We start from the raw sequence: 27,614 nt of genomic DNA on the forward strand, positions 1-27,614 counted from the left end.
CAGAGTGGGGAGCTGCTTGGCCGGCCAGCCGTACCTGACGCACCTGCGGAATAGCAGCCAGCAGCGGCCCCGGCCACGCCTGGGAGCTTTCCCCAGCCCTTGGTTTTCTGTGGAGCACAGCCTGGGAAACACAACTTATTGGGCTAGAGATGCCCCAGGCCTTACGATGTCAACACCCGCGACTGCTTCGACAGAAAGAGCTCTCCATACCCCTTTCTCGAAGGCATAATGTCGCCCTAATCCTGTGATGCTTCTCGTATGATTTTACTTTGGGGTGCTTCCCTTCCTCAGCACACAGCGACCGTTCTTTATACCGTTCGTTACAGCACTGGCTTTGACCAGTAGTGTGGTCACGTTGTAGGATGAGAAAAGGACCAGACCAGAAGCCCACGGACCTGGGGCGGAGTCCTACCCTTGCCGCACTCGGCTACTTGGTAAATATGACTTTGGTTAGGCCAGGTCACCTGGCTGGGTGGCTGTGAAAGGATGGAACTGAACGGGAGATAAACTGTCAGATCTTCTAAGTACTTAGTTTTTCTTCCATATATATATTTATACGTATACATAAACACACACAGATATACTCTCTCTATAAATATATAAATGTGTAGAATACAAATGATACGTTCACAAAAATACAGATATATTTGTTGCTTGTGGTCTCCAGGTTCTTTTCACAAACGTTCCGTTCACGTTATTAGAAGTTGCTCATTCGTCATCGAGGATTTCCACTGCACTTTTGAGAGTATTGACCCTCCAGCTCCGGTGCTTGGGGAGGCTCATGGCCCTGACTCGAGCGGGTGGTAGAAGGCCAGCATCCCCCCACCCCCGGTCCTGCACACCTGCTGGCCGTGGGCCGACCAGCCTTCCCGTCGGGACGTCCCCGCGTGTCGGCTTCGCCCCTTCCCACCCCCAGCCCTCTCTGTCCGCTTGTGACCTACTCTGGTCGCTTCGATCTCACCACAACCGCTCTCATAAGAAGGGAAACGTGCTCCGTGTTACTAGATACCCTGCATGACCTCCTGGTACCTCTTCAGCTTGATCTGCCAGCAGCGGCGGTAGCATGGACCACACTCCCTCTCGGGAACGCCCGCTCCCTTTAGCGGTGGTGGGTCAGGCCCCTGGCTTCCCCTTGCCTTGTGGTTCTTCCTTGTGGGCCCCCTCCTTTGGGTCCCTTTCTTCCACCCATCCCTTAAGTGTCCCTAAACCCCAATGTGCTCTCAGCTCCCGTGCGCCAGGAGGGCCATCTGTACCCCTCCCCCACTGGGGGTCACCAGCCCCTGAGCAGTGATCCTCAAAGCGCGGGTGTGACCATGTGCTCGGTGTTAAGACACTGACAGCAGCCCTGGTGTCGGCAGACTCCACGCATGTCCCTTCCATTTAGAACTCTGCGTGCTTTCCACTCTTTCTAGCTAAACAGTAAGAATCCTAAAATAAATGACCTTAGGGGAGTTCTTGAAAAGCGTTATATGTGATATAATCAGTATTGGATGGTGGACGTGTGGACAAAAACCGAATCATGAGGTCATAAATTTGAGGAAAAAATCTTTAAAGGACACTTTGCTCTTTCTCAAGATAAAAGGACATTTATATCTCTTGTTTTGTTGACTTTTTTGGTTTTTATTATTCCTTTATTTTTTGTTTTCCTTTAATTTGTTTAACAAACCCTTGTATAATGCTTTTATGTCCCAGGCACCACTCTAAGCACCTTACAAACATTAGCTCTTTAACACTCACATCCGTGTGACGTAGTCACCGTGATCGTTCCTGTCCCCATTTTACAGGTGGGAACGCTGAGGCAGTTACTGCCCAAGGTCGCACAGCTGAGGGTGGAGCTGAGACTTGGACCTGAGCTCTCCGGCTCTAGGGTCTTAGCCCAGCGATGGTGCTAAGTTGTAGACATTTGCCAAAATCAAAGACCATTTTCTCCTGTGATTTCTTTTGTGGAAGTAAATAACATGTTTACATTCTCTTCATATAACCCTTTGATGACTCAAAAAGAATTTGAAATTACCCTTAGCCTTCACTTTTTCCATGCTAAACAAACGACATCAAGCAGGGTTCAGCTAAGCCTGGAAATCAGAGGCTCTGAGGCGAGAAACCGGATTCCTCCTAAGATCCTCCTCTTGCTCCAGGACCTCTAAGTCAGTGGGTCCCAGATTTTTTTTTTTTTTTTTTTTAGTATGAGACTCCTTGTTTAAAATAAAAACAATAATAAATCACAGGCCGCCCACCCACATCACAGTGGTTGCGTTTTCGTTATCCATGCATTGGGCAAAGCTGCATGAATCCTTCAGTGCCTCTACATGAAATGAATTGGTTCATCGTGGTGTTCATATTTGCAAGCTGTACCACGTGTACATCTGAAACAGCATCCGTTCAGCCTACGGAAGGTGACCCAGGTACCGTGTGGTCACCGGCAGTTTGCAACAGTCTCTGTACCCTCAGGTTGGGGGTCGCTGTTCTCTATGGAAAACTTAGGGGTCGTGGTTGTTTTTTGTTTGTACCTGGAAGTCAGGGCAGAAATGAAGCAGTTTCACAGGCGTGGATGGGGTGGCAAAGAGCTGCTTTTCCTCTGTGGAGGTGTTGATTTACCTGAAACTTGGAAGCTGCTAGGAGTTTTACTAGAGGCTGAGTTTCTTAGGGCCTGGAGTCGATGGAGCACCCCGACTCTGGCTGCACCCCGATACAGCCCCGGTGTGCGATGGATACCTGCGTGACAGAGCCCAGCTCGTACGTGGAAAGAGGAGGCAGCTCCCCCAAGGATGCTTTCATTGAAAAATGTTTGTAAGCCTACCTCGTGCTGGGTACTCGGAGAGGTCTGCCACCTCTCCGTACACATGCCCACGCGCACACACACACACACACACTCACACGTACACATACACACAGCCCCTGTGGCTTCTGAAGAGAGCTAAGGGATTAGGCCGTCGTGGTTAGTGATCAAGAACGATGCCCTTCCATCCGTTTAGGGTTAGGGTGGCAGCAGCGAAGACGAGGGAGATTGAAGAGGGCAGGTTGTGGGTGACATCCCTGTCCCTCCGCCCTACTGCACGGCCTCTTTGGACCTCATTTTCCTTTCCGTGACGCTGGGTGATCTGTCTGTAAGGTTCCTGCACTTGTCTTAGCCCAGATGGGATAGACTCCGATACTTCATGGTGACCAGCAAATCCCAAATACCAGAGCGTCACGATATGGGGGCTCACGTCTTTCTCGCGGGGTCACTACACCAGGGGCTGCTCTCGGCAGCTACTCTCACAGGCCCAGGGGTCTCAGAGCTCCAGGGGGCTTCCACCTGGCAAGCCCACCGTCCCAGGGTTCTTTGTTCTAATCACGAGGCTGGGGTGGGGGTCAGGGAGGGTAACTTGTGCCTTTTAACGTCACTTGCGCTCCTGATCCCAGCTGTGAGGACTCAGCCATGTGGTCCCATCCTAACCAACCCGCCTGCATCCCGGGCCTGGGAAGAGGAAAGACGTGGTGAACACATGGGGTGGTTTTGGACCCTACAGCTCTGAGATGTCTGTCTGATCCCTTGGGGGCCCAGAGAAATGGAATTCTAGGTTTTGTAAAGGAAGCCACGGCCTGATGCTTCAAAGTTGACATTATGGTGTCATGGAAACACAAAATGGATGCTTTTTATAGTGGGGATGGTAGTTTATTTCCTGGGCTTGATTGTGCCAGCATTTTTGATTCGGCTGCTGGAGGACAGATGCCCAGTCTGACAGCAATTCCTTTCAAGCAGGGACCAGTAAACAGTGGTAGCTGTTTTTCAAAATAATTTCTTTTAAAAATGTATTTGGAAGATGAGTAAGCCAAGATTGTCGTGACAATTTTCTATGGCATAAAATAAAAGGCAATTTCTTGCTATGGTCACCATGACAACATTCAGTTCACATACTTACACATACCTGCCATTAAATTCCATTGGCAGTGAAGGGTTTCTATTGCCAAGCCACTAGATCTAACATGACCGTGGCTTAGCCAGAGACCAAAGACCCCATCTTTTTGCTAATGCATTTTCCAAAGGACTAAGGCGGAGATAATTACCTTTTAATTCCTGTGGAAGTTTGAATTGAACTGCAGTTTGGATAGTGTTACAAAGAGTCTGATAATTTTAGGTCGGGGTTGTTCAGGCAGATACAATGTTTACTTGGATAAAGGCGTGTTAGTCAATTCTATTCGGAGGAAAAAGAACATATAGAATATGTGCTCCAGAAGCAATGGAATGAATGAAAAGTTGTTTTGGAAGAACACATTTCCTGGAATAGCAACCACTTGAGAAACAACAACCGTACTTCAGCCATTTTCATTTGATTGGAAAGATGTGTTTAACATATTAAAGGACGAGATGGGCAGGGCTGTGACTACCCCAAATCCCGGCCATTTCTGTCCATTTCAGTCTTGAATATCCTCTTTATCTTCAATTCCTTCTTTTCAGGCCCTATAATTTTATACCAGTATATTTCTACACCCACACCCTTACCCATGACTTCTATCGTCCGTCACCTAAAAAGCTGATTGTTAGTTGGTAGTTTTTTCACGTTGCACGTTTAGGTCTTCAGAGGAGGGGCCCGTTTATGTATTAAGAAGAAGCTTAAAAAAGGAAACTCTTAACCAGCAAAGGTCCACCTCTGAGCTGCTGCTCTGCTCTCAGAGGTTGCTTTGATGCTGCACCTGACATGCTTCCGGCTGTACCAAGACAAAGCTTGATGCACAGCCATATAGGGCTGATCCTTCTGGAGGAAACATAGGGATTCAGTTTTCACAGGGAAGGCAAAGCAGATTTTTTTGTTACCCACGCGGGACACACTCCAAATTGGCCTGTAGTAGATGGAGAGAAAAAGTGCATGTGCATGGGAGACCATGCACCTGTGCACGTGTGTGCACGTGTGCATGTGTGAGGGTTGTGTGCGTGCATGTGCATGGGAGACCATGCACCTGTGCACGTGTGTGCACGTGTGCATGTGTGAGGGTTGTGTGCGTGTGTGTGCATGGGAGACCATGCACCTGTGCACGTGTGTGCACGTGTGCATGTGTGAGGGTTGTGTGTGTGCATGTGCATGGGAGACCATGCACCTGTGCACGTGTGTGCACGTGTGCATGTGTGAGGGTTGTGTGTGTGCATGTGCATGGGAGACCATGCACCTGTGCACGTGTGTGCACGTGTGCATGTGTGAGGGTTGTGTGCGTGTGTGTGCATGGGAGACCATGCACCTGTGCACGTGTGTGCACGTGTGCATGTGTGAGGGTTGTGTGTGTGCGTGTGCATGGGAGACCATGCACCTGTGCACGTGTGTGCACGTGCGCATGTGTGAGGGTTGTGTGCGTGCGTGTGCGTGTGCAGGGGTGTGTGTGTGTGTGTCCAGGCGTCCATGTGGAAGGATTACTCAAAGGACTAACACCGGATAACGCCAACCTTGCGCAATCCGTGCGCATCAGTTGACCCGGTGCCACCTGAAAAACTAAGCCACCGTTTTTTGTTTTGCCCCCTCCTCTCTGTCTCCTTCTCTCAGTGCCTGGGGGTGCCTTTCGCGCTCCGGCAGGTGGCAGGTGTGCTGTGGCGAGGGGCTCACAGCCCGCCCCTCGTGGCGTCTCTGAAAATTTCCCAGTTTTGAACACTGGACTCGGTCCACGTGGACTCCGGCTTCGGCGATTCGGCCGGAGGACCGGTACACCTGTTGAGGCTGCGAGCGCTGCGCGTAACTCTGCGCGGAGACGGACGCGGGCAGCCTGGGGGCTGGTTCTCCGCTCCTTCCCCGCGGTGGGCGCGCAGGCCGGCTGGGCTGCGGCCAGAGCACGAGCGTCCCGCCGCCGGAGCCCCGCCGGCCCCGCGGCCGTCCTCCGCCGGGGGAGGGGAGGGGCGGGGAGCGGGGGGCGTGGTCCTGGGCGGCGGCGGGATGCAGGATGGGAGGAGGCGGCGATGCGGGATGCGGGGCGCGCGATGGCTCAGCCCAGCCCAGCAGCCCCCGGGTTGCGGACGGAGGATGATCGGGCTGCCGCTCAAGAAGCTGCAGAAACCGTTTCTCAGGAAGGTAGGGCGAGCCTCGCACTAGAGCTGGGGTCCGGGGGACGTTTTGACGCTTTTTATGTACTGCTGGGAAACTGATAACGTGACAGATCTTGGCAGGTGAAGGGCAAGTTCGAAAGTTGTTTTCTGGGACAGAGTGAAATTCTGTGTGTCCTTAAACGTGAAAGGGTCGTAGGTCACAGGTGGAGGCAAGGAGCAGGTCAGCAGCTGGCGTGAAGGCGGTTTTGCCCTCTTTTTGAGGTCGTGTTACAGCCCGAATGGACTTAATCTTATCGCTCTCGTGTCTTTTCACGGTCGAGGGGAAGCGGGGCCACTCAGGCATTTTCCTGCAATTTTAGAAGCAAAGGGGAGAAAATGTGACAAAGTTGATGTTTATTGAAGCTGTTACTAAAAGGTAAAGTTTTCGGTGAAGAGAATCAGATTTAGAAGTTTGCCCTTAAAAAAACTTTTTTTGCCTTTTTTAGAACCTTTTTTATTGTAGTAAAATATACATAACATAAAACTTACCATTTTAACCACTTTCAGTGGCATTAAGTACATTCACATTGTTGTGCGGCCGTTCCCACTCTCCATCTCCAGAACGTTTTCGTCTTCCCAAAGTGAACCTCTGTGCCCATTAAATTATAACTCCCCATTCCTCCTGCCCTGCCCGACCGAGTTTGCCCGTTTTTAAGTGAAATAACTCAAACACCTAATAGTCATATGTAATAAGTATGCCTCAGATTACAGTCCAAACCAGGTCATGCAGAATAACTCCTGCAATCTGTTCTCTGGATTTGTTAGAGAAATTACTTTGAATTGTCTCTCATATAACTGTCTTTAAAAACGATAGGTATGAAATACAGGGTATTAAACATCACAGACATACCCAGGGGGTATAGGATTTGTGAGTCATAACACTTTTTTGAAGAAAATCTGTGACTTTCCAACAACGTGCATATAATTTTTTTTAAGTTGGGCAAGAAATGTTCTGATTCTCTTGTTTTAGTAACTATCTCTAGGTGTGCATATGCATATATGCAAACTTGTGGTTAATAAATATTCTTTATTTGTAGATCTGTATGCATGAAGATATAATATTGAACTAAACTTATGTTTCACTTTAAAATCACTCCTGAAATAATATTTCCAATGATTTTATAAAGGGAAATGAAAGTCGTTTCCTCCCAGTTTGGGGGTTAAGAAAACTGAGGCATTAAGGAAGCAGGTGCATGTCCACTTTTAGAAGCACGAACAGATCTACTTGTACAAGCTGCACCCCCTGGATCCCAGCCCCTCACCCAACCCAGCCCTTAGGTCTGCGACGTCCTTACCCTCATTCCCCATGTGGCCCTTTGCTCTGATGTAAATGAACCTCACATCTCTGGGAGTATTTCCTTATTGATACCCCTTCTTATTCCCAAAGACATCGATAAAGTTAGCAAATATATTCAATAAGAGATTAAAAAGTGAGTAAATGCAGATATTGAGGCAAAGGAAGGAAGGTAGAAACTGGATCTGAAGGCAGAGGCGAGGTCAGAAGGCACAGCAGGCTGGAGGCCAGCTTGCTGGCTTCCCAGGGGTGGACACAGTGTGAGCTCACACCACAGACAAAAGCCCAGACCCAGTTGTTCGGGTGGACACATCTCTTTCTGTCCCTGAGCCCAGAGAGGAGCATCTCCCGCAGGTCCTCCTAAAGAGGGCACCGCGTAAAAGCAGTGAACAGTGTGCCTAAGGGTAGCCCCTGCTAAGTGCAGCACGTTTCTCAGTAATGCCTTTTGTAATGCTGTGAATTGTAAGCGGAGGGGGTCAGACCAAAACACAGAGCAGAAAAGCACTTCTATCCAAAGTCAGCTGTATGTGGTTCAGGTAAACCGCTCTCTGGAGAGCTGCGTCATCCAGGGACATTTGAAGCCATCTGGATGTCATACCCCCAGACAGTTCTCCGTAGCTTTGGGGAGGAAATCCATAAATTTCGTTAGGATTTAGCTTGGGTTCCTTGACAAGTACAGGAATGCAGACTCTCTATGTTGCAGGTTACGAGGAGGGGCTCGTAACATTTGGGAGCTGGAAGAGGTCTTAGAAATCACACGGCCCATACACTTCATGTTCTAGCTGAAGAGACTGAGGGCCTGAGAAGTTGAAATGCCTTGCCCAAGATCACAGGGTGAGTGAGTGGCAGAGCCTGGGCCAGACCCGAAGCTTCGGACACCCACTCTGAGCTCTTCCCTTTATCCCATGATGGGGAGGGTTCAGCAGAGCCGCTAGAGGACTGGACGTGTGTCTCCCCGCCTGTGTTAACCCTGTCTGTATTATGGGGCTGCTGACCCTGGAGTGACCGCCCTGTTCCAGCCCCGGGCTAGCTAAGGCAAATTCCAGATCCCTTGCTCAGGAGGGCACCTTCCGTATACAACCCAACCCACCCAGAGCCCACACCCTAACCACTCCCTCTGTGGCGCCCTCCCACTCCAGGCCACCGTCCCCTGCCCTAATCACCCCAGGGCCAGGTACCCGACAGCTGGGGACAGCCCCCGGGAAAGGTTCAAACTCGCCTGTCCTGAGCCTGCTCACCCAGCCTTGCCTTTTCCTTCCCGTGGAAGCTGCAGTAAAGGCTCGCGTCTCCGCCCTCCTCCCGCCTCCTGACTGGCCGGCCTCCCTCCCTCCGTGGTCCTCCCCACACAGGGAGCCAGGGCCCTCCCTCTTGGGAACTGTGCGTAACAAACCACCTTCTCAGTGGTCGTTGTCTCCTGATCCACTGGCCTGGCCATACCTAAATAATAATAACAAAACCTGAACTTTAAAACACTGTTAGTTGTTTTTGAAACTTTCAGCATGTATGTTGTGGGCAATGAGACAGTAGTTGGACCGAGTTCCTGTAATTGAGAAACCGCTCCAGGTGAGGACGGGCATCGGAGTGACTGTAATGAAAGTAAAGACCACACAGATTCTGCTTTAAGGAGAGGCTGCGGGTGCTACGTGCCCTGTCCTGCGAGGGGCTGAGATGGCTAACGGCTGGAGGTCTGGGGCAGCCCGGCCTGGGCGGGCAGCAAAGGAGCGCATTACAGGTGAAGTGCGCCGCTGAGCAAAGGTGTCTCCCAGAATTTGGGTTCCTCATCGTTGTTGCGTTGGACTACTAGGTTTCTGACATTGATCTGTCTTAAAATTTCAGATAAGTGAGCATCTTCATGTTTTCATTGTTAACCCTTGATAGCCCACGGGCAAATCAGTCCTGGATAGTTTTCCAGTTTCATAGATATTGAGGACGGTTTCACAGTCACACTGCCTGTAATAATAATAGGAGTTTCGTGATAATCACACATCACGTTAACAGTCCAAATGGGTTTCCAATGATGTGATGAGTTCCCAACTGACAACAGTTCATGTTTCCCTGTGGGTACATTTCTAAACTGTGATGTGATTTTATTCTTAAAGCCATCTGAGTCAGTACCTTTTGTGCTTTTACAACATGAGAAAAGACAGCTGTGGAAGAATGTTTCATAGGGTCAACCCAGAGATGGTGATTTTTATATGAATATAGGACATTTTGTGTTTAATAAAGGATGAGAGGAAAACTTCTGACAGCATCATACACAGCTATTTTGTGATATAAGGTATAAGCAAAGTTTTGACTTGCTCGGATTAGGGAGGAGAAATGTAATTGTGTTGTTTTAAAAACGTAAAATTGTGACAGATTTCTACCACGTTTAAGAGCCACGAACAGAGATGCATTTTATTTTTTTATTTTTTTTATTTTTATTTTTTTTATAAAATTTTTTTTAAATTTTATTTAATTAATTTATTTATTTATGGCTGTGTTGGGTCTTCGTTTCTGTGCGAGGGCTTTCTCTAAGTTGCGGCAAGTGGGGACCACTCTTCATCGCGGTGCGCGGGCCTCTCACTATCGCGGCCTCTCTTGTTGCGGAGCACAGGCCCCAGACGCGCAGGCTCAGTAATTGTAGCCCACGGGCCCAGTCGCTCCGCGGCATGTGGGATCCTCCCAGACCAGGGCCCGAACCCGTGTCCCCTGCATTGGCAGGCAGACTCTCAACCACTGCGCCACCAGGGAAGCCCCAGAGATGCATTTTAAAAAGCAGTTTATATTAGAGATGACGTGAAGACAGCTAATCCCAAACATTTGCTATTTGAATTGTTAAAAAGTGGCTGTAGAAATATATGACCCACGTCAAGGAGGAGAGGGCGGGGTCTGCAAAATGTATCCAATAAACATTTGCCAATTTATTGATTCTCTCTTCCCATGTTATCAATGAGAACTTATGTTCCAAGGAAGTTCACAGCAGCGAAGCTTCAGAGAAGGTGAGGAGAGAGGGTTAAGAAGGTCAGCAGCTAGAATCCAGGGAAGAAAGTGTCAGTGTTCTTACTGTGGGTGTGACTCCAATAGTTTCGGGCCATCCCTGTGGCTCTTAAAACCCCTTGTTTGTGGCGGTTTGAAAACAGAGTGGAAAGAAACGTGGATCCACTTTCTGTCACGCAGGGCGTATCAAGAAAATACTGAGACGGCCCCTGCCTTGGAAAATATAACAGAGATTTTAAGATATAGGGTCTTTACAGAGATTAATTTTCTGAAGTTATGGCTAAAGTTTTAGTTGCAAGAGGTTTATTTTGAAATGGACAAAGAATCTGGTGAGTCCCGCTATATAACCGTAAGAGATGGCATCTCTTTGCTCTCCCTGAGGACGGTGGTCCATCCCCTCCACAAATACTTACTGATGGGGCACTTGATTTGCACCAGCTGGGGACTAGGGGTACAGCCCTAACAGGCAGGTGGGCTTGCCTTCCGTAGCTTACAGTCTTGCGGGACAGTCAGCCCCTGTGCCCGAGATAAATGACGCTCAGGGCCAGGATACAGAAATAGCGTAACTGCAGAAGAGAAGAGTTTGTTTTTAACGCCACGTACCAGGGAAACGGCATCTTGTTTCTGCCCTCTGCAGTGACTACGCCCACAGAATAAACTTCAGGATTGGGCCCCGTGTATCAGAGCAAGTAGGCCAGGTGCAGTTGGCGCATGGAAATATTTAGCTCCCAGCAGAATACATGAGGCTCGCTACGAGGATCAGGGATGGGGCCTCGGCAAACCCCCAGGTAAATCATCCCCAAGAGCACCCATCCATCTGGCCCAGAGTTCACCAAGAAATGAACCAACACCAGCACAAAACTGTGGGGAGGATATGGGGGGCGGTAACCTCAACAGATAGTAAACGATCTCCAAGGCCAAGAATCGTCCTCTTCTACCATAACCTTATCACTCACTATGGATCTACCATCCTTGAGTTAATTTAAATACTTGATAACTCATCAATATTCCATACCAGTGTCATCTTTTGAAGTAACTCTCTCCCCACAGTTTTGCTATCTACTGCATAAAATGAGATTTCTCTCTCTCTGTTTATTTTAAATTGTCTCCTTAAACTCAAGTGCCTCCTGCCATTCTTGAACCTGAAGCTGAGGTTTTCAAAGACTGTTTGTGCTCTAGTTTTCCTTTCAACGTCGTGGGTGTGCTTCACAGACCCACGACTCAGAGGCTGCGCCCCTGTGTGAAGTCTCCATCATGTGTACAGATGGGCCTTAGGTGGGTACTGCCCAGGTGACTAAGGCTAGCCCTGTCTGGAGGGTCACAGATTATTAATAACTAACACAGAAACAAAGTCTTTATTTAAAATGATAAGCATCGATTTGATCTAGTTTCTAATAAATGCGCATGAGCCATTGATATAGCCTTTAGAGCAAGATTTTAAAAATATCAACAGCCAGGTACAGATTAAATGCCCTCTTGTTTGGACAGGAAAAAAGTGGTAACTCACAATCTACACAGACCCTGCCTGGTCTTGCCTCTCTGTTCTTTAGGGTCTCTTTTTCATGAGATGACTGGCTTCTGCCTTTCAGGATTTTCTTTGCTCCTTGGGTATGACTATGAATGTCACGAAGACCGTTCTGTTTGGTCCATAGATTTCCAGGAGTCTGTGCGTCCGTTTGGCTTTGCATAAAACCCCCCAAATCAGCTAAGTATTAGAATCCACTAGCGATACAAAATCCGATGCATCTGGCTTGAGCAAAAAATGGGAACTTACGGGGCTCACAAACTGAAAATTTAGAAATCCGTGATTCAGAGTTCAGAGACACTCTCCATCCAGACTCCTGGCCTGGGTGGGTTCTTCCCAAGCTCCACCTGGTGGTCGCCGGCTGTTTCAGACTCATGTCCTTACACAGGCAGTCCAGCAGAAGACAGGGCCCTCGTCCCTGCCTGCTGTCAGCATCTGGAATCTGTCACCGAAGGGCAGTTCTCCATGGGGACAGGCCCTGAGACAGACAGGCCCATACCAGCTTCGGGCTCCCCTCTGAGGGTTCAGGCACGTGCTGACCATCTCCTGCAGTGGAGCAGATTGCCCACAGCGAACCTAGAGAAGTCCTCCTGTGACTGGGGTGGTTGACACAGGACTGTGCAGTCCCCTCCCCTGGAATTCATCAGTCCCCTTGGCCTGTGAGATCCTCCATCTGATCTCTCCTGGCCAGAGGGTCTTCCCACACCTCACCTACGAAGAATAAGCCGACAGCTTTGAAGTCACAACTGTGAAGTTTTCAGGGCAGCGTGGGGTTAGCAAAACCTCCTGCTGATTTGCCGAACTAATGCTGTAATATCTTATTTCTGTGCTGATTCCCCGCTGACCCAAGGAGGCTGCCGTGACCTGTAGCTGCAGGTCTTAAGCCTGGTGAGCTCAGCGGTTTGCTGACACCCCAAGGAAGGACATTTCACACCTCCAATGTGGCCAGGATGTGGCCCCGCCTCTGTTTCAGGCGAATAGAATTTGTCCCCTGAGAGCTGTGCTTCCTCTCTGGATGTGATCACACTCTACACAGCAAGAGGGAGATCGCACCCCTGGGCCAGTTTTGAGTGACTCAACGCGGGGAGCTTGGATTTATGGGATTTCCAGCTTCACGGGTCACAGCGACACGGCAGATCTGCTTTTCTGCATCCGCCCCTTCCCGTGGAGGGTGCACCTGGAGGACCCTGTGTCGGGACACGGGCTTCCTTCTCGCTGTGGCCACCCCACAGCGGGAGGCCCCACTGTCCTTGTGCTGAGGCAGCAAAGACAGCCAGCAGGAGGGTCCCTGGCCCGGGAGAGCCGGTGTGAGCGTGCACTGGGCGCCTGGCGCGTCCACACCGTGTCGAGGCCTCCCGGCAACCAGAGTGAACGGTTTGCCGTGTGAGGACACGGACTCGGTCTCGGGACTCAGGACGGGCGTGGAGGGGGGCGTGGAGGGGGCATCCTCAGCGCACAGTGGCCACTAGGCAGCCCCATCGTCCTGCGGTTGTTGTCAGGCGCTCTGGGTACCGCCCGGCGGCATCCTCACTGGGCACCCACGAACGTGCCACGGCTCTTTCCTATCAGCCCCTGTCTTCTGAGTCATCTGTATTTGTAGGCACGATGGATTACCATCTCCACATTTGGTAGATCGTTTTAGACAGTGACCTGCTAGAGACTCTTTGCCAGGCCTGGAGTGCCCCAGGTGGAAAAGGTGGAAAAGCGCTGCCCGCACAGACCTGCGAGCTTGTAGTGCTCACAGCAGCAGCCCTGGCCGTGCCCGCCTGCTCCCTGAATGAGTGGCCTGCAGAAACTCAGCAAGTGGATCCAGTCCTTGTTAGGGGCTGAGCTGTGCCCTCCAAAGTCCACATGTTAGAGCCCTCACCTCCTGGGCCTCAGAATGTGACCATATTTGGAGAAGGGACCTTTGCAAAGGCGAGTAAACTAAAATGACATCATTAAGGTGGGCCCTAATCCCACATGAGTAGCGTCCTTATAAGAAAGGTGATCGGAGCATAGACACGCACGGAGGGATGACCATGTGAGGACACAGGGGGAGGACAAGGAGAGAGGCCGGAGAAAGCAACCCTACTCACACCTGGGTCTCGGACTTCCAGCCTCCAGACTGTGAGACGAGGTGTCTGCTGTCCGAGCCCTCAGTCTGGCTGTTTGTTACGCAGCCCTCGCTGACTCACGCAGTGAAGAGTGCTGAGCAGGAAGGCAGAGGGCAGGGGGGCTCCCACTGCCAGGACGCATTGCCCCGGAGGTTGGGGTGGTGGCCCCCCCTCCCGAGGGCACTGCGTCCAGTCTGCAGCTGGAGTCCAAGTTCAGGCTCCAGTCACTGAGCGCACTGGGGTGATGCCCCTGCGTCCTTCTGTAAGCGGGGACGGAGCACCGCCAGCAGGACCCCCATTCTCCCCGTGTTCGCGGCCTCGCCCTTAATGACACGCGGTGTGTCTGAGCCATCAGGCAGGCGGACGCTGCCCCAGCCTCTCCGGCCGAGTCGTCATGCCTGCGCCCCTCTACCTGCGGCTCCGGCTATCCGTGGGGCAGGGAGCCGGCCCTGTTCTTTCTCCTGCCCGTTGTCGCGGAGGCCTGTGTTTTGAAAGGCAGGAAGTACCCCTGGGACGCTAATTGCTCCAGGGGCCTCCCCAGGCGACGGGCTCACCGTGGTTGCCAAGCTGCCCTGTGTTGGCATCAGGAGCCACCATGGCCCATGACCAGCCTGCCTGCCCAGCTGAGGGGGCGGGACCCCGGCCCAGGCCTCAGGGAGCCACCGCGGCTGCAGGGGTGTGTGTCCTTGGGGACTTTTTAAAGAGGAAAGTGCAGGTCAGTGGACGGGATTTGCTGAGCGCAGGGGGCTGTGTGCCGGGAGCGGCCGGGTGGTGCTTGGTGTTTACCCCGGGATGGAGGCGCAGGAACCACCTGCAGAAATCCAGGTTCTCAGGGGGCAGGTAGAGATGCCCAGACTTGCGATGCTCTGATGTCTTAGGGCCCCAGCCGGACAGGCCTTCTGACAGCAGGAGCTGGTGCGCGAGGGAAAATATTCAAAACACCCATGTCCCTCCGAATCTCCATTTTCTCTATTTCTGCCTCGAAGGGAGACCAGGCCCAGCCCAGACGGGGGGCCACGGCCTGCGTGATGTGGGCCTGGTTTGTACTGGGTCCCATGGTGGGAAAGGTGAGGAGGGGCAGGGAGAGGCCCCCTTGCAGCGTCTGTGCCCATAGGACGGTGCACAGATCCGCCCAATAAGTAAAAGCCTCGTCAGATCCTCGTGCGGGTCTTGCTGCACCAAGGGTCCCGAGGGAGCAGGATGGCCCCCACCCCCCACCCCGGGTGCAGGGGCACAGCGTGCTCTCCGCAGGGTAGCAGGGCTGTTGCTGTGTCACCCGGGGGCCACTGACCCCCTCTGCCTGTTCAAGTATGCACGGCCAGAAGCGTCTGCCCGATGGTGGTTTTTGGTTTTTTTAAAATTTTTTATTGGCGTATGGTTGATTGACAACGTGGTGTTAGTTTCAGGTGTACAGCAAAGTGAATCAGTTATACATACACATATATCCAGGCTTTTTTTAGATTCTTTTCCCAGATAGGCCATTGCAGAGTATTGAGTAGCGTTCCCTGTGCTATACAGCAGGTTCTTCTTAGTTATTTATTTTCTATACAGTAGCAGATGGTGGTTTTATATCCCACACGCCTTAGGACGCGGGCCGTGGTGAAGCACCGGAGTTCGGAATCCACTTAGATTCAGGCCTGTTCTGTGCTCTGCCTGGGCGTCTGGCTCTGTGGTTTCCCGTGGGTACTGCTCTCCAAGTCCTCCCCGCGGGGCCAGTCCTGCCATGTGGGCCGAGGGGTCCTCGCCTGCCACGTGGCCTGTGAGCCTGAGATGCTGGGACATAAGCTCTCCTGGGCGCCTTCCTGGAGGTGGTGGCTTGGTCCTCAGACGGTGCCTCGAGGTTCCCTGTGCGTCCCGTTGTGGGGCTGACAGCTCAGCCCCATGCAGGAGGTAGTTCTAGTCTGCCCTGGCTCTGGACCTGCCTACTTTCTCGGAGAAATATGCGGAAACAAAGTACAGAAAAGCCAGCTCGGGTGGCAGTGCGAACAGATCTTTCTTGTCTTCTTTTTCCCTATCAGAATAGTCTTTGGGGAAATATATTAGCTTTTTTTTTTTTTTTTTTTTTTTTTACAATTCCTTAGCTCCATCACAAATGTCTTGGGGAGAATTCTGGCGCTGCCGGGCGGATGGCTGGTCGCGGTCTATCCCAGCGCCCGTATCCCCAGCAGCTCCGCTTCCTTCCGGGACCCTCCGTGGTGTTGGGGTCTGTGCGTGTCGCCCCACCGTGTGGGTGCAGGCACCACCTGGAACGCGGTTCGTCCTTGTCCTCTCATTTCCCGGGTGGAAATGACATTTGAGTCAGCAATTCATTAAGTGAACGTTGTAAGAAGTAAAAGTATACGGCGTGGGACAGTGACGCCACGGAGAAAGTGAAGGGCAGGGAAGGAATAGAGCCGGGAGGGAGGCTCAGGCGCGAGTGGGGGGTGAGCGGTGCGTGCCGGTCCGGGTGCTGCCACAGGCACCAGCACCCGGAGGACGGTGGGCTCCGTCTCCGCCCTCACGCGGCTGCTGGGTTGGGCCCTTCCTCACTCGCACACGCGGGGTGGGTGTGAGCAGTACATGAGCCATCAGCACATTCTTAATGACACGAGGGTTCTAATTATCCTGATTCAATTAGATGGTGTGCTCATTAGGGGCTGTTGAGTTATTCACTCAAGTGCCAGCTTATGTTTGTTTTTGTGAGTTTCCATTTTCAATTAGGAGGAAATTAAATTTAGGGACCTGTAAAGGATGATTTGACATTCAGCATCTGAACTCAGATATAACACTCAGTACCCACCACGCCAGAATAACATAGAGTACGTTTGCTTCCGATCGTGCTAAAATCAACCAGAGCCCCCTTTGAAATCCTCCTCAATCCCACCCGCCACCCGGTCCCCGCCAAAGGCAGCCACTGGCTTGAATTTGACGTGTGGTCGGTCCCTCTTCTCCACATCTTTGCGTTTTGTTTTTTTTTTTTCCCACATCTTTGCGTTTTAAAGCATACGTATAACCAATCTGTGTTTAAACAGCACGTGGAATTGTTTTATGCATTTTCAGCATTTCATCAGTGGAATTACAGTGCACATGTTTTTCTGCCACTGCCTTTTTCCTTCAACATGTTACTGATTGTTTTGTCTTTCCCCTTGATGGGCATTCACATTATCTCCAGTTTTGGGCCGTTAGACACGGCTGCAGTGGCAGCCCGAGTTTCCTGCAGTTACAGCCATAGGAGTGGAATTGAATCGTAAAGTATGTACATTTTCAACCTTATTAGGTGCTGCCGATTGCTCTCTATTTCAGTTTCTACTAAGTGGGAGGACTTGATGTCTTCAGACTTTTTAAACATTTTGCCAAACTAGTGCATGAAATATTTTGTGTTTCTCTGTTACTGGTGAGGTTGGGCATTTATTGAAATATTTTGTTGACCATTCTGGTTTCCATGTGAATTGTCTGTTCACGCCCTTTGTTTATTTTTCTGTTGGGTTATGTCTTCTCCTTAATGATCCCTTGATGTTCTTTATAAATTTTAGACACTCATCCCTTGTCATTAAGGCTGCAAATAACTTCACATGGTTTGTTGTCTTTAACTTTGTCTGTGTGCGGGGTCTTTTGCAATACGAAGGTTTTGAGCTCTTCTCTTTGTTTGTCATTTAAGAAGTTCTTCCTACCTAAAAACATAAAGACCGTCTCCTTTTTCTCCTAATACTAAATTATTGTACTAAATTTGATTCTGTGTATGGTGATATAGGAATCTAATTTTATTTTTCTTGTAGAGAGACAATTATTCTCTATGGATCCATTGAACAGTCCATCCTTGAGTTGCCTCTTTTTCTCTCTGTACATTTTAGGTGCTATGAGCCCCTTAGCCACCAGGAAAGTAAACAGATTATTAGGCTGAAAATTATTTTTGACGTAGGCACTAGGACACGTGATCATTCTGAATCATAGTTTTCAACAATGCTGGACTGGAGTCACATCGTTTCTTAGGCTGCAGAAGAAGAGGCATTGAATGTGGACCCGGAGCGGGGCAGATCGCACCTGGTTTCTGTGTTGTGCTCACACCCCGCACTCTGCAGGGAACAGAAACCAGGAGGGGTTCAGAGATGTCTTAGGGGCACCCTTCCCCCACCGGCTAGAATGTAAGGGCCTTGGACATGGGCCTCGGCACTTGGAGCAGGCCTGGCCCTGGAAGGTGTTCCATACATATTTAGTGAATAAGTTCTCGTAAAGCATGTCCTATAGGAAACAATGAAGGAACTGGTGTCGTAACAGGCAGGAAAGAGCACAGTAAAAACAGGCTAGGTTCCCCGATACTTGGCCATTTTGTGGAGAGGGGCTCTGAATACCGTGGGTCCAGTGGGTAGAGGCCGTGGGGAGGCACGTCTGGTTCACAGGAAGCTCTTCTCAGATTTGGAGCCTTCCCAGGATGCAGTGACTCAGCTAGGTGGACCTGTGTGTCCCGTCCTGGGGGTTTACGTGGGGCGGCCTTGGCCAGAGGCGGGCTGTGCAGAACTGTGAGTGTCCTCTGCGATCTTGGCGGTCCCCGGCCTGAGGCTCCCGGTCCGTCAACGACAAGCTCCTTCTCTGTCCTCTATGGACTTTACAGGGTCCGTGCTCTTCTGTCTCAGTCACCTGGCTCAGGTACAGTGAAACCTTAAGAAATGCAGCCGATGGGCTCCCGGTCTGGTCTAAATGGCGGCGCCCAGTTTTTAGAGAAAGCTCTAATAAGGATGTCCCTGATTAGAAGCTAGAGTATTTTCATAAATGTTTAGGGTTACGCTATTGACCTAACAATCATATTCAAGTGATCCATTTGGGGATCCTTATACCTAGTGGGTTTCTTGGAGTTCATAATTCTATCTGACCAAAGATTTTTTGCATCACAGCTTTAAGTGACTTGCAGGTTTAGAACTATTTAAATATGGAATAGCACTGTGAAAAATATCAAGGCAAAGAGGAAATGTTAAAGTTGGTGAAGACATGAGTTTAGACAAGTTAAATCTGAATGACTCATTGCAGACACTAAGCTTGTCCTGAGTTTTATAAATATCTGCTAACTCTTGTAAATTTTATTTCTGATGTTAGGGGTTTTTTTTTCTCCCTCTCTGTTTAAAAATAACTCTTGATTTCTTCTACAGTCTCCATTGAAACAATATTGCTGGCGTTTGCATGAGACGGTTCACATTTTCAACCTGTATGTGTTTTCACAGATACTCATCTTGTAAACATACAGTCGATGTGTCTGGGCTCTAACCACGCCCCTGTTGTGTTAGGCTCGGGAATGTGTCATGGAACCATTGGCAGGAAAGGACTGAATAACCTCTAATGCTTTTGGGTATTTTCTTGGTGGCAGATTCCATTCCTGGAATCAAAGATTTCTCCTTCAGGACTTTTCTTTTGAAACTCCATGGATTGGTACCACCCAAGTTCTGTGTAAAAGTTTGCCGTCTCCCTGTATCCAATTATGTAGATTTTTTAACGCAGGAAAGCCATATTCTCTTTCATCTGTGAAGTGGCACCCATTCCGGTAATATAGCTGCTAGGGCTATAGGGACAATGGAATTGGTCAAGCTTGGAAGACAGTTAAATATGCCAAACTGTAAGGCAGCACCTGGCTCAAAGTCACCATGAAAGGCTCTAGTGTTAGCTGCTGCCAGCACTGCTCTCTGACTGTGACGGCCACAGTGGAGCCCTCTGTGTCATGATCTGCCTTGGTCTTCTTGCTGCCCAGTATCTGGCTCTGCTCTTGAATGGTCTTGGCACCTGGCCCTTCCCTTCTCCCTGCACCTGTCCTTCCAAGTCCTCCTCCAAAGCTGGGCTCCATTGCCTTCCAGTAAGTAATGCACCTGCGGGACTGACCTATGGAATTTTCTGGAAGCATTTCTAAAATGTTGGGATACTTCCTCCCAAAACAGTAGTTTTTTAGGATTGTTGAGTTATAACTTTCCTTTCTGTCATTTTACTTATAATAATAATGAACTGGAAACAACCTACATTAATACAGGATTATATAAGTATATGACTGTATCCTGTACATTAATACAAAATTGGAATCTTCAACAATAAAATAGATATTGAAATGTTAGTTGATAAAAATATCCACATGTATGAAATGCGAAAGGCAAATTATGACAGTCATTTGGCAAAAATTATATTTTAATTAAAAATGAGTATTATCTATGCATACAAATTCTAGAAGGACATAAAAGACAATGTCAGAAGTGATTCTCTGTAAGTGGTAGTGTTACAGACGGTTTTTATTTTACTTGGTATACTTTTTTCCCATTTCTTTTGTAATGAGAAATAGTAGTTTTTTTCATAATTGGAAAAATAAGGTTATTTCTCCTTATGAAAAAAATTAATAAATAGGGTAAAATAAAGGGGATTTAAGGTTCATCTAAGCAGGGAATATAATGTTTTCAGAGTATTTTCTGAGCAGTGAGGATGGCTCTGCTTCTGTGGGCGGTCTCTTGTCCTCTAATTGTCATGTGACTCCTGCCCTAAATTTTCCAAAAGTAGAGGCATATTTTTTTATCTCTAAGTTACATCAGGTAATATTTGAGCTCTTCTTGTGTACATAGCCACATCGGGGCTAGAAGGATGTTGGCACTGATGCCCTCAGGTAGCATGTAATCTAGCTAGGACCATAGGCTCAAAAAACTGAGGCAGTTTCTGAGACAGAAAGAGGCAAGTACAGTGATGACAAGAGGAGAAGACAGATCAGGTTGTGAAAGTACAAAGGAGGGGAGGGGGGAGAGGGTGGGGAGACCAAGAAATTTCCAGGGGGAAGGTGGTGTTTGGACAGTGCAATAAAAGAGGAGTGCATTAGTTATCTACTGCTGTGTAACAAACCACCCCAAAACTTAGTGGCTTAAAATAACCCAGGTTTATTACTTCACAGTTTCTGTGGGTCAGGAATCGGGGTCCTGAGCTTCAGGGTCTTTCACAGGCTGCAGTCTGGGTGTTGGCCAGGACTGGTCTCGAATGAAGACTCAGCTGGGGAAGGACTCACTTCCAACCTCACTTGGTTGGACCAAGGGCCTCAGTTTCTTGACATACAAGCGTCTCCGACACAGCAGCTTGCTTTATCAGAGCCTGCAAACTGAGAATGCAGTAGATCGCTAGCAACACGAAGTTATAATTTCTTGTAACCTACTTGCAAAAGTGACATTCCATTATCTCTGCTACATGCTGTTGGTTAGAAGCAAGATACTGGGTCTGACCCACACTTGGGGAAAGGGAGAGCACAAGGGGATGAGTCCCAGGAGGTGTGTTCACTGGGGGCCATGTCAAAGGCACATGTGAGTTGTTTATGCAGATTTGGGGGAGGGGTGGGTGTCTAGCTTGTTCAAAAGCAAGGAACAGTGAGTAAAACAAGTGACATTAACTTTAGACATAGAACCCTCCTCATGGTCCTTTCAGAGAAGCACATCCCTTTTCCATACTTTGCTTTTCCTTCCCTGGAAGGGAACGACTGGTTTTCTCTACTCTTCGGCCCAATTTTTCCGATGTCAGGGTCATTATATGAGCTTCTGGATCACATTTAAAGTGGCAGGATCCCAGCTCCTCTTCCCACAGAGACCCATTCCTTTGGTGCCACGTCTTCGGGTTCACAAGTGTCAATGGCTCCTTTGCACCAGGAGCCAGACAGGGGACCTCACACCTGCGGGCCGCATCCTGGCGTAGGCAGGCGTGGCCGGCAGGGCTCCTCGCTTGAGTTTGTCTCCGTAGCTTTAAAGGAGTACGTGGTAGTTTCCTAGGTGAGAAGGCTCATTCTGTTAATTTGCAAAGAGGAAGTTTAGACTTGTCCTTCATACCTCCGGAGTGTACAGCGCCTCTCTGATTTACCTATTCTTCACTGTCTGCATGATGCTGATTATAATAGAGGTGGGTAAGTACACAAGTCGTTTCCCAAGGTGTCTGAATACACACGCCTAGGAATCAAAGGAGGTAATTAAGCACTTTTTGGAGTAAAAAGCAAACTGTGAGTACATACCAATTATATTACACCAAGCTGCAGCTGGGGCGAAGGTCACGGCCAAACGTGATTTATTGGGTAATAGGAAGTTGACAGCTTTGCAGGCCTGTTTGCTTATAAATAATTTCCAAGTGCTGTCCCTTTCTCTGTAGATAGAGCACAGAATAATCACTATCTGGCAACTGAAAGGAAATGACCTGAAAATTTTGTATCTTAGGATTTCTCAAAATCTAGAACCTTCCCGGCAATAGGACAACCTGCCTTGTCCATCCTGTTGCCCGTTAGGTCGATCTCTCTTGCCTTCTCTTCCGTTCCCTCCCCTCTCTCCCTCCTCCCCTTCCTGTCTTCCCTCCCTTTAATCAGTCTGGTTCTGGAAGTACAGGTCTTCAGGGATTTTCCAATTGTGTCAAATCTGCCAGGAGGTATTTTGCATTTCCTCTTGCCATTATAACTGTCAGCTAGGCTGTGGTTCATGAACTTTCTAGCTGGAAGAAAAAGGCTTCTCCTACTCCCTCTGAAATTCCCCTCATCAGTTAGCTGCCCCACCCTCTCCACAGAGAGCCTGCTCCCACAAACTGATAATCCGCAGAAGTTGTGCAGGGATTGGGGGTGGGGTAGGGGGATGAGCCCAGGGGAGCTGACAGAGCAACAGGACTGCTGTTTTGACAGGATAAACTGCTGATGATATTTTAGCGTTTTTAGTGTTTTGCATATTTTGGAATGGATTTTTCTTGTGGCCAAGAAGAATTTTTGAGTGGTCTTGACCTTCCCCACTACACGCAACCTGGATATTTTGTGCCTGTCTCTTGAATTTGGATAAATTTTACTGGAAAAATGAAAAGGAATTGGAAGAAAAAAACAGGAAAAACATTACAGAGTCCATTCTGTTGATTCCATTGAGATGGCAGTGGTGGCAGAAATAAAATTTTAATTTGGGTCTCACCTGCGAATAGAGTGCAAGTAACACACAGTGACGATGTGCTCTTCCTGTATAAAATCATTTCGTGTGGCTCTTGAGAAAAATCTCAACAGAGATCACTGCTTTGAAGTAACATCCAAAAAAAGAACAGAACAGCATGACTCAGTGGATTGAATATGTTTTGAGACAAGTAACTTCAACCCTGTCTTGTTAGATGTGAAGTACAAATGTCTTTAGGTCCACAAGCCTCAAGAATTTTCCAAAGGTAACAGAGATAATGTCACATGTGCAGATTTAATTTCCAAATTATTTGTATATGTTTAATGTCATTTCAGTAGTAAAGAACTAGAAAATCGGTTGTTCTGCATTTGTTGATGGGTCTGGCTGTTTCAGGGAGTTTTACCATGAACTTTATCTTTTGGGAACCTACATATTTTTAATAAAACAATCAGTACATTATTCAGTGGGATTCAATTTGTACCCATAAGTCATACATTATGCTGCCTCTCTCTTGCTTAGCTTTCCAGAGCTCTCTGTTGTAGTGTCCCCGTAAATGTACACTAGTCCATCATGAGGGTATTTTTTATCAATTCTCTCACCTGTAGACATTCAGGTTTTTTTCCTTTTTTGGTGGTATTATTATTTTGTGTTGCAAATCATTGCCATAAACACATTTCCTTGTGCATCTATGGCATGTGCCTAAAAGCAGAGCCGCTGGGGAACAAAGAACAATCATTGCCAGTGTCGCTTATGCTGTCGATGATTCTCCCATATGGACAAGCAAAAGGACTTCTCAGAGTCTTTCAGATTGGATGGGAATTTAATCCGAGATCGTCTCACCGTGAACCAAGACTCAGAAACTGAATCTAAAGTTGCACAAGGATATAGGTGCAGGGTTTTATAGTTTGTAAACTGAGACTCCTTTCTGTTTGAGTAATGTTCTACTGATTGTGGAAACAAGGAGATAGGAACTTTTCAAATCTGCGATACTTTATCGTTCTGTGTATGAAAAGGCTGTCATGAGAAAGGTGAGGTTGCTTAATATTTCATGAGACAAATTGATAAAATATGTAAATACCCCCGAAAGAGGAATTGCTGTATAAATAAAGCACGGCTTTGCTCAACTCCGGCTCAGCAGCCACAGCTCAGCATCTGTCTCAGGTGTGCTGAGCCCAGCAGCGCACGCTCTCGTTCCCGTGAGCAAGTGTGAAAACGCACCTGTCATCGGCTACTCTGGCGGGGCTGTCAGGGCCCGTGTACCTGTGTGTAAGTTCACTAGGTCTCTTAACACCCTTAAGGAATCATGGCTGAGCTAATTGGCACATAAAGGAAACGACTGCTGGAACCTCCTAATTGCTTTATGACTCTTGATGCTGCTCACGCGCACAGAGTAGTGACGTCCTCCTGAAGTGTAAGACGCTGATGCGATTGCTGACACCTCGTATCCGTGTCCTGGAGTCTGAGCAAGGTGAGGAGAACCAACCCATTCACCTGCCACTGGAGTAGATGGCGCTTCGGGAGAAAACTCTGTAACCCACTGCAGTGTAAACACTCACTCCAGAGGGCCCAGGTCAAAAGCTCAGACCTCTGCTAAAGAGAAAGAGAAAACTGGGTGGCAAGAGTGATCACGTTCTGTTAAAGGCGGTGGAAAAGAGCAGTAAGAAGAACAGCTAATCTGTTCTCTTTGAGCTCAAGCCGCGCGCCGCTCTCTTGCCTGTTTGTCAGGGGCCCCCTGAAACTGTCATCTCTCTTCAAGGCCCTCCAACTTCTAAACAGATGGCCTCACCTCCTATTGTTGGAGAAAATAGCAATCCATTTGCAATCCGTCAGATGACCTCAACTTCCTATCTCTCTTAACGAATGAATCTTTGCCTGGACCCACCTTCACTTACTGTGCACAGCCTCTGCGACCAGGGGCCCTTTTCCTATTTGAGGTCAACACCCCCTAACGCAGCAGCTCTGCCCTACCCTGCAGCATCCTTTGAAATCTTATTTTGTTTATTTTACCATCTCTCCTGTATCACCAAAGTTCTCCCTTTCTATTGGTGCACGCATTGAGCCTATAGACGTGCTCAAATCCTTTCTCACGAAGAAAGCCTGGATGGTTTAAGACGTGCGGTTCCGATCTCCGCTGTGCTTTCCTGTCTGATGTTCTACAGCTCAGTAAGTAAGGTCAAGGTTGCCCTTCCCGCAGGCTACACTGATTCCGAGTAGCTTGTCGGGCTAGTCAGTCAAGAGGAAGGCGTCAGAAATCCCAGTAACTTTAAAAAAAACTTCCATTAAGAAAATGCTGTATCTGTATTTATAGACGTTATTAGAAATGACACTCAAAGCCACAGCTGATGACTTTGCTGTTCCTCTCAACCTTCGCTGTCCCGCCCCACAGTTGTCCTAGGACAGCACGGCACCTGGGCGTGCCACCCTCCGCGGCAGACAGGAACGGGACCCCACTTCCAAACCTCGGAGACTAGTAACCTTACCGTGTCATTCAAGTAAATATTTGTAGTGAAGATGGCGTCCGGCTTGTCAACAGCTGAAGCTTGAGCATCCGAGAGGGCCCAGCTCTCCTGAGAGTCGGAGCTTCACCGCCGGCTGTGTGACCGGCACGTCCCCACCTCCCCGAGACCGGGGTGTGCAACTGGAATGTGAGGACCTCGGGTCACTTTGAAGGTCAAATAAGATGACCATGTAAATTACTTACTCAGCAAATAATTGTCTCTCAAGAAAGGAATCAAAGGCTTGAGAGAGTAAAACTTTTAAAAACTATCTTTCAAAGAACAAAGATGAGGTTTTTTTGTTTGTTTGTTTGTTTTAATAAATTTATTTATTTATTTTTGGCTGTGTTGGGTCTTTGTTTCTGCGCGAGGGCTTTCTCTAGTGGCGGCGAGCGGGGGCCACTCTTCATCGCAGTGCGCGGGCCTTTCACTATCGCAGCCCCTCCCGTTGCGGAGCACAGGCTCCAGACGCGCAGGCTCAGTAGTTGCGGCTCACGGGCCCAGTTGCTCCGCGGCATGTGGGATCCTCCCAGACCAGGGCTCGAACCCGTGTTCCCTGCATTGGCAGGCAGATTCTCAACCACTGCGCCACCAGGGAAGCCCCAAAGATAAGTTTTAAAATTTTAATTAAAATATATCAGAAGAACCCTGTAAACATTCTTAATCAAAATAAGAACATGCTCCAGATGAAGAATAGGATCAATCAAATTCACTTTTGACTGCATGGCAAAAATGGGAATGTTTGGGTACGTTTTCTTTTCATAGTTGGCCAAATGTGTAGTATATTTAGTTACTAAGTTCTTTTCTACTTAAGAAATTATTTTTCATAATCCATAACATTTATTGCTAGGATGCTCCCCTTAGTGGGGTGTCTGAGCCACGAGCAAGATGCAGAAAGCTCTAAGGACACTTGGCATGGTGGAGAACACCCCAAAGTCAACAGAATCGTGAGGAAGGGGCCTGGAGACAGGTTTTATAAAAACTGTGGTTGGGGGACTAGAAGGCGTAGCTGGGCTAGAATCTCTGAGGTGCTAATGTGCGAACCCAATTAAGTTTATTCTGTTCAGGTCCAGTGGATAAAACAGGAACACATGTGGAGAAGGGGTGGGGGGGAGCCAGTCAGTTTCAGAGCGAGGTCGCAGCTCCACCATCACAGCCAGGGCTGGAGTTACCTCCAGAGACAATGGACTCCCCATTCCTGGTTCTTTTTGAAGAGCAGGTATCTGAGTGGTGCTAGGGAAGGGCCACCCTAAAGGGGGTTTTGTACCTAAAATGCATCTAGATGGCCTCTGTGTTCTTTTCAATCCTGAGATTCCGGGACAGAAATGGCAGAATTTTATCCTCTTTAAAAATAATGAAAGTTTCATTTAAAATGCTCTAGAAGTCTAGTGGATAATATAAAGAATTAATGTAGAGATAGCATGCTTTTAAAGCATAATCTTTCAACGCAATTTTATTACGTTCCTAGTAAGTTCTTACACATGACTATTCCCAAAGAACTTTGGATGTGTAACTCAGTTTTTTGTTTGTCTCTGTTGCATTTGACGATTTTCCACGCCAAATGTTTTTATTTGAAAGACTACTCTTGTCTGCAATGTACTTTTATTTTTTATTTTTTTTTAACATCTTTATTGTAGTATAATTGCTTTACACTGTTGTGTTAGTTGCTGCTGTATAACAAAGTGAATCAGCTATATGTATACCTATATCCCCATATCCCCTCCCTCTTGCGTCTCCCTCCCACCCTCCCTATCCCACCCCTCTAGGTGGTCACAAAGCACCGAGCTGATCTCCCTGTGCTATGTGGCTGCTTCCCACTAGCTATCTATTTTACATTTGGTACTGTATATATGTCCATGCCACTCTCTCACTTCGTCCCAGCTTACCCTTCCCCCTCCCCGTGTCCTCAAGTCCATTCTCTACATCTGCGTCTTTATTCTTGTCCTGCTGCTAGGTTCTTCAGAACCACTGTTTTTTTTTTAGATTCCATATATATGTGTTAGCATACAGTATTTGTTTTTCTTTTTCTGACTTACTTCACTCTGTATGACAGACTCTAGGTCCATCCACCTCACCACAAATCATTCAATATAGTTTCCTTTTATGGCTGAGTAATATTCCATTGTATATATGTGCCACATCTTCTTTATCCATTCATCTGTCGATGGACATTTAGGTTGCTTCCATGTCCTGACTATTGTAAATAGAGCTGCAACAAACATTGTGGTACATGACTTTTTTTGAATTATGGTTTTCTCAGGGTATATGCCCAGTAGTGGGATTGCTGGGTCGTATGGTAG

The 27,614-nt window shown here is 48.4% G+C and overlaps 1 protein-coding gene across 2 annotated transcripts in view; it reads left to right on the forward strand.

The window, feature by feature from the left end:
* RPS6KA2 (ribosomal protein S6 kinase A2) overlaps positions 1 to 27,614 on the forward strand; it is a gene marked incomplete at its 5' end in the record, with an annotated part of 372,896 nt that overhangs the window by 75,327 nt on the left and 269,955 nt on the right. Inside the window, one exon of one of the 2 annotated variants that reach the window (XM_082404539.1) lies at positions 5,898 to 6,032. The exons of the other annotated variant lie outside the window; for it this stretch is intronic. Coding sequence (XP_082260665.1) covers positions 5,898 to 6,032 — 135 coding nt within the window. Of the gene's footprint in view, positions 1 to 5,897; positions 6,033 to 27,614 lie in introns of those variants that run through there. 2 annotated transcript variants of the gene reach the window in all.

Source organism: Balaenoptera borealis (genome assembly GCF_965194805.1).
Source record: "Balaenoptera borealis genome assembly, chromosome: 9".
NCBI lineage: Eukaryota > Metazoa > Chordata > Mammalia > Artiodactyla > Balaenopteridae > Balaenoptera > Balaenoptera borealis.